The sequence below is a fragment of the Adiantum capillus-veneris genome, chromosome 1, assembly GCF_014529385.1.
Source record: "Adiantum capillus-veneris isolate H3 chromosome 1, ASM1452938v2, whole genome shotgun sequence".
In the NCBI taxonomy this organism is placed as follows: Eukaryota; Viridiplantae; Streptophyta; class Polypodiopsida; order Polypodiales; family Pteridaceae; genus Adiantum; species Adiantum capillus-veneris.
Window position 1 is genome coordinate 112,633,031 of NC_140931.1, and position 6,748 is coordinate 112,639,778.

General features: G+C 40.9%; 1 protein-coding gene across 1 annotated transcript; it reads right to left on the reverse strand.

The window, feature by feature from the left end:
- Nucleotides 1-4,197: 4,197 nt before the first annotated feature.
- LOC147465369 (uncharacterized) lies at nucleotides 4,198-5,119 on the reverse strand. The gene is made up of 2 exons (XM_086489048.1): nucleotides 4,505-5,119; nucleotides 4,198-4,467 (listed from the first exon to the last, which is right to left on the reverse strand). Exons 1-2 carry the CDS (start codon nucleotides 5,117-5,119, stop codon nucleotides 4,198-4,200), a joined length of 885 nt encoding a protein of 294 aa, XP_086345174.1.
- Nucleotides 5,120-6,748: the final 1,629 nt, after the last annotated feature.

The following is a 6,748-nucleotide window of genomic DNA, read 5'->3' on the forward strand; positions in this document are numbered from 1 at the left end:
TAAGAATATCACCATTCCTGAGTTTCATGGGAAAGAGCGTGATCGCAATAAAGATGCGATCAATACATTCTTACACAAATGGAGTGATATTCATAGATTGAGACACACCCCGTATATAAAGACGGTTGTGGAAACAAGTCTATCTCTTAAAAGCAAGGCCTATAAGTGGTGGATGACATTTCCAATAGATGCTCTTCCTCCGTCTTGGGCTGCGTTTCAAGCTTTTTTCTCCAAAGAATTTCTGGACTCCAATGAAGAAGATAAGAATTGGTTAGCATGGGATGCAAGCCACATGTCGGACCTCTCTCTCACACAGTATCTTTCAAAGTATCAAGAAATCATATTAAAACTAGAAGGTCTAGATGAATTCCAAAAGATATGGGGTTTTAATAGGGGACTTGACAAAGACTATCGTCTTCATGTCAAGACCCACCATCCAAAAACTTTGGAAGAAGCCATCAGTCATGCCCAAAGATTTGATGATGACCAAGAGAGGAAAGGAAATGTTCCCTACTCTAAGAATACTTTTGCTAAGAGCAATGTGGCTAAGAGCCAATGACGAGGTAGATCTCCGTTGGTGGATACGCCGCAACGGACGTCAGCACAGTGAGAACTCACCTAACAAGATTTGTCAGCTAAGGACGAAGCTCGACCCGCAGGCGCATGGCAGCAATCAAATGGTGTCAACCTCTACTCGAACGACTAATGACTACTTCCTACAGAGATATCAAATCTACATGCCATCGGTTCTGTGAACGTGAGAGTCTGCTATGATGCTACAGCAATCCAAAAGCCCATTAGACGATCTCGAAACTTCACGAAACTCAAGGGAAGTCCTACACACACTAGAAGGCCGCTATCCCTTAGGTCTTTGACCACAAATCCTAACCCAATGCCCTCCATGCAGAAAACGCGTAGTATATCTGGTCGGATTTTACAGGTCACTGTTTCTAAAATATAACATGCCTAGTGTGTAGCTCTACTCGCTTTGATCGCGTGGATACGCTGAAATGCAAAAACGGACAATGTTTACTCATCGAAACTCCAAAAGTAGCTCGTGGGTGAATCCGCCAAAACATAGACGAACGCATGTGATGTAAGCATCAACGCCTAGCTCTCCTCGTGGGCAACACGCTACTGCTCTCCGTTTGCGATTCCGACCACCGTAGCTCTTGTAGCACACACACACACACACACACTTTGTCATGTTCTCGCAGTCTCCCAGTCGACACAGAAGATAAGATTATTAGAAGGCTGCTTACAAGGCTTTAGGTTTTGGTTTCTATACTAAGCCTTAGAAAACCTAATGTCCAGCCAAAATGACCTGATTTGTCCCTAGGCTTCTATAGAGATTAATTACAACACCGTAGGCTGGCTTTGCTCATAGAACAAGCATCTGCGGCCAAAATACAATTGCCGACTTTAAATATGAGGTTCCTGTAAACATTATAAAAGTGGTCGTAATGGCTCAAAATGATAATAACAGGATATTCGATCATGTCCCCATGAGCTTGTATCTTCACATTACAGCATCCATCTTCATCTTCATCACTTCATCAGCATCTTCATATGGAATCTTTAGAGAATATTTGAGGAATCTTCATTGAATCCTTGTGGAAGCGTTGTTGAAAGGTTGGCCCATCAACACTCTCCCCCTTCGAATTCTTGTCGTCCCTGACAAGACCCTATGTTTGCAGTGGCCTTGACGAGTGCTTCATGTTTTGGTGTTGGTTGAAGCTTTTGTTGTTGCAGTTGCTTCTACTAGATGCTTTGTATGTTGTAGAGTTACCTTTTTCTTGTACATGTAGTGTGATTGAAGCCATAGCTCTCGCCCTCCGATTGGTTATTGTATCGTGAATAGGTTGAGTGAGGTTTGTTGTTGTAGCAAGTCTTATTCTTGGCAGCTCTGATTTGTTTGTTCTTTGGGTGTCATCCTGCATGTGTACCTGTAAACTTGAGGCCTATTTGAATTTTTTCTGGGACGCTCCCCTTTGATTTTCTAGTTGATGAGCATGTAGTTGTTTTGGGATGTTTTTGGTCTAATTTTTTGTCTTTATATAAAAAATAAAATAGTAAAAATAAAATGTGGCGTTGAGAGCGGATTTTTGAGATGGGGCTCAACTCAAGGCTCCCACCAGACAAACCACTCTGTGAGGCCGTACACATGCATATTTCTTAGGGGCACCACCCTCTTTTATGGAGAAATAAGGAAACCAAAACAAACCATATGCAACACACACACACACTCACACCTTCCTTATGTGCTTCAAGACAAAATGCCCTTCAACCATTCAACACACACTCCTTAAGCAATCCCTTTGAACACTGCACAAACTCACATGCAAAGAGTGACCTTCACCATATTAGTGCTCATATACTTCTAAGAAAAGCAAGCACACAACCTCTTAGCAAAACTCAAAACACCATAATGCACAAATACTTGACAACTCCTTTCCTTTTCCAAAAGAAGAGACTACTTACACACATAAAGCGGCATGCATAGAGAGCTCTTCTCCATCTATGCAGCCCCAAGACCTACTTACACACAACATAAGGAGAGAAGCCAAGCAAATAGACACCATGGTGCACAAAAAACTTTCTCAACAAAACAAGCAACCCAATGAGCACAAATATGAGAAGTTGCCAAGATATGCTTACCAATTTTACAATCGTTTAGAGCAATAGTGTGACGACGACACCCAAATTGCAGCAATTTGTTGATCAAACCATGAGATAGATCATTAATCTTGATAACCTTGCTCTCATATAGAAGCTACAATCCTTATTTAGGGATGAGGATGGTAAGATAAACGTTTGCAAGAGAATGGTAGCAATAGCATATTGATGCTCTCTCTATGGCAACGCTTATGATAGCGAGCTTAGGAAATGGATAGGGAGACGAGAGGAGAGAGATATTAGGCCTTCCCTAACCTTAGAGGAGCTTATTTGCAGCAATGGAGTAGGTGTGTATGTTTTTGTGCTTGCCAAAGGGCCTTTTTATAGTTGTACAAGACCTTGGGTTAGGTTAAACTTGACTAGGGTAGGTGATTAACCATAGTTAGGTTCCCTTTTGACCATTCCTTCAATTATGTGAATAAGGGAATTATTTTCTCATTAAAAATAGACTTTTAAGTCATGGAGGCTCCATAAGTGTTGATAATGTATGTGGGCCCCACCATGATGTCCCTCCAGTGGCTCCTGTAGAGTATCCCCATCTTGTTTGTTGTGTCTCTGGAAGCATCTTGAGCCGACCCCTCCACATGCAAGTGGTGTTTAACTCCCCATTGGTATTTTAGAATGTTGAAGAAGTCAAGAAAACTTTTTACCTTTGTGGTTTACCTGATTGTAACTTTGACCTGCAGTAATAGTGTCCGCAGCACCTTGTTTTCACCATAACTTTCAGCCTGTAACTCAGAATTGGGTGCTGTAAAAGGCAACGTTGACCTTTTCAAAGTGTTTAAGCTGATTTTGGAGTGTTTATCAAGTATTTCCATGAGCTAAGGCGTTCAAGATGCATCCAAAACACCTTTTGCACCAAGTCTCCTTGTAGGGGACCCTTTAGCATGCATCCAAGGTGTAGCATTCTTTTTCGAAAGAGAATCCACCTTAAACAAATGAGGTAGGCTCCAATAAAGTTTTATTTATTGGGGATATAAATTATATTTAAGATTTGTTGACCAACACAAGTAAATGATCCAAGAGTTGGATCACATAGTGGTGGGGAAGGGAAGGCCTACAAGGCTAACCCTACCCTTGAGAGAAGATGGGTAAGATAAGTGCCCATAAATTATTTATTTACAAATTATGGGATGTAGATAGCTATTTAAATTAGTTAAAAGAATATGCAGTAAAAAATTAGGAGAGTAGAATTAAGTTTACTGTTTTCATTTAGCATGAAGAGAGAAATATGATGTAAATGCATAAAGATCTAAGAAGGGTAAGGTGTTTGTATGGAAAAAGGCTATTACGGAAAGAGAGAATGAACACTAGGTTAAAACTTTGATAAAAAATATATACATTTGAGTAGAAATGTAGTGCAAATGCAAGGTTACCATTTAACGCTACTCATATTAGCCCTCCCCCTTCATCTATGATCATTCATGCTCGTAGATGAAACAAAAGAGTATTTTCCTTTTTCTTTTTTTTTTTCTTCTGTTTCCAAAAAAAAGGAGGAGTGATATGCACTCTTTTACTCCCTCAAACCTGTACTTCGTTACAAGGATCCCAAGGTAGACCTTGCAAGCTTGAAGTCCCCGCACTCAACGATCCTTGAGGAGTTGAAGGAGCATCTGCTAAATTGGATGGAGCAATTTCACACTTAAAATGAAGGCTCCCTGCAAGTGGATTAATTCTTTGTAAATAGGATTTCAATTTCCATCCATTTACTCTGGTCTTGTGGACTTTCCCAGACAAATGTGCTAGTCTATAGCTACCATTTCCATATCTTTTCATTATCAAAAAAGGGTCCTTCCTACCTTTGTAAAAACTTCTTGTCATGGCGTACATCAAGGCGATTATCGTAACGAAGAACTAGCATACCTTCCGTCAAGCCCTTCTGCTTGAGAATTTTGTTGATTTTGCCTCTTTGATCCGTGGCTTGGGCAATGTAATAGTCGATGGACTCTTCTCTATCAAGCTCAAGTCGTTGGAGATCTAAAATTATTTCCTGCAAAGCTTCTTTTGGCCTCTTTGATCCCCGTGAGAGAATGCGTAGGCTTGCAAGCTCCACCTCGATAGGAAGGAGTGGCTCTTGTCCATATACCAAATGAAAAGGAGTGAATTGAGTGAAAGATTTTTTGTATGCCCATAGAGCTGCGGTCAAATGACTATCCCAGTCGTTTGGTTGATCTGCAACCTGCTTAGAAATGATCTTACATATCATTCCATTCACCTTTTCAGCCAACCCATTGCACTGAGGGTAGTAAGGTGTAGAATGCAAATGTTTGACTTTTAACTTTGCCAAAAGATTATCTAGGAGCTCTGCTCTAAACCCTGGACCACGATCTGACAAAATCTCTAATGGTGTGCCGAATCTACTGCATATGTGATCAAAGATAAATTTTGATACCTCCTCGGCTGTAATTTGTGTTGTACTTGTTGCCTCCGCCCATCGTGTCATGTAATCTACTCCCACAATGATGAAGACCTTCCCGGTAGATGTGCGAGGTAACAGGCCAATTGCATCCACACCCCACTTCTCAAAAGGACCATACGAAATTATTGGAACTCGAGGCTCGTAAGTGAGTCGTTGATCTCCAGCAATCTGACAACCTTTGCATGACTTACACCAATGGTGGACATCATGATGTAGACTTGGCCAAACAAACCCTGCTTGCAAAATCTTCCTGTTTGTAATATCATGAGAAAAATGACCCCCACAGACATCATCATGGCATGAAAAGAGGATTATCTCTATTTCTTGATTAGAGGGCACCCTTCTTAGCACCAAATCTTTCCCTTTATGATACAAATCATCTCCTATGAGTTAGTAAGGAGTTGCCTTTTTTAGCAACCTATGCCTTTGCACTTTATCCAAGTGTTTAGGGCACTCACCAATTTGCAGGAAAAATATAATGTCCTTCAATTCCTCTTGGCCTTGGTACTTTGGTTCGTAGAGCTTCACACCTCCCACCATGATCTGAAGTTTCTCATTGGCGAGAGAATCTACTTCCTTGTTAAGGGTTCTCACAACATGTTGTACCTGTGTAGCTTCAAAGTTCTTTATGAAAGCCTTCACCTGTCTAAGCCACTCCACTAGAGTAGGGTTCTTGCACTTCCATATCCCTTAGATTTGCCTAATAACTAGTAAGGAATCACCTCTTATTATAAGTCTTTTAATGCCAAGTTTTTTGCATTCTTCAAGCCCCAACTTTAAGGTGACATACTCAGCCTCATTATTAGAATGAACATTTTCCAAGGTGATACCTTTCTTAAAAAGAACTTCCCTTTGTGGACATAGAATAAGAACCCCCCCTACTGCCTGATCGTGTTGTCGTCGGTAAGCTCCATCAAAGCACAAAATGTGTGCGTTGTCCATCTCCTCCTCATTATTTTGTGGTGTAGCTTTGTCTCTTGCCTTTGGTGACTCTTTCCTTTCTCTCACTTTGTATGTGAGAATGTCTGCAAGACCTGCCCTTGTGCTATCTTGCACAAGAAAAGTGTATTCCAACTCTTGAAGTTCTAGAACCCATTTGGCTATCCTAGATGAGAGGCTCATGTGTTGCACAACATATGGTAAATTGTTTTCCATGGTGAGAATGACAAATGGTGCAGGTAAGAGATATGATTGGAATTTTCTTACCGCAAACATAATTGTGAATACCACCTTCTCCATATCGGTGTAGCCCTTCTCTGCAGTGGTCATGACTTTGCTTGCAAAGTATACTGGCCTCATGTAGCATGTTTTTGGGTCTTTTTGCATGAGAACTACACCGATGGCCTCCATTCCTACACTTGGCATGATGTAATATGTATCCTTTGGATTTGGTGGAATTATTGTTGGAAGAGAGTTGAGAATACCCTTTACTTCAGTAAAGCATAATTCGTGTTCCTCTCTCCATTCAAATGTGGGTTTGTTTGCTAGCTTGTGCAAAGGTGCAATAGCTTCTGCTAGAAGGTGAATGAAACGAAACATGTACCTTACTTTGTGGTTGAAAGTCATGAGCTCCTTGGTTGTCGTTGGTGGTTGTAGTGACAAGAGAGCATTTACTTTTGATGGATCCACTTGAGTTCCTTGCAAAGAAACCAC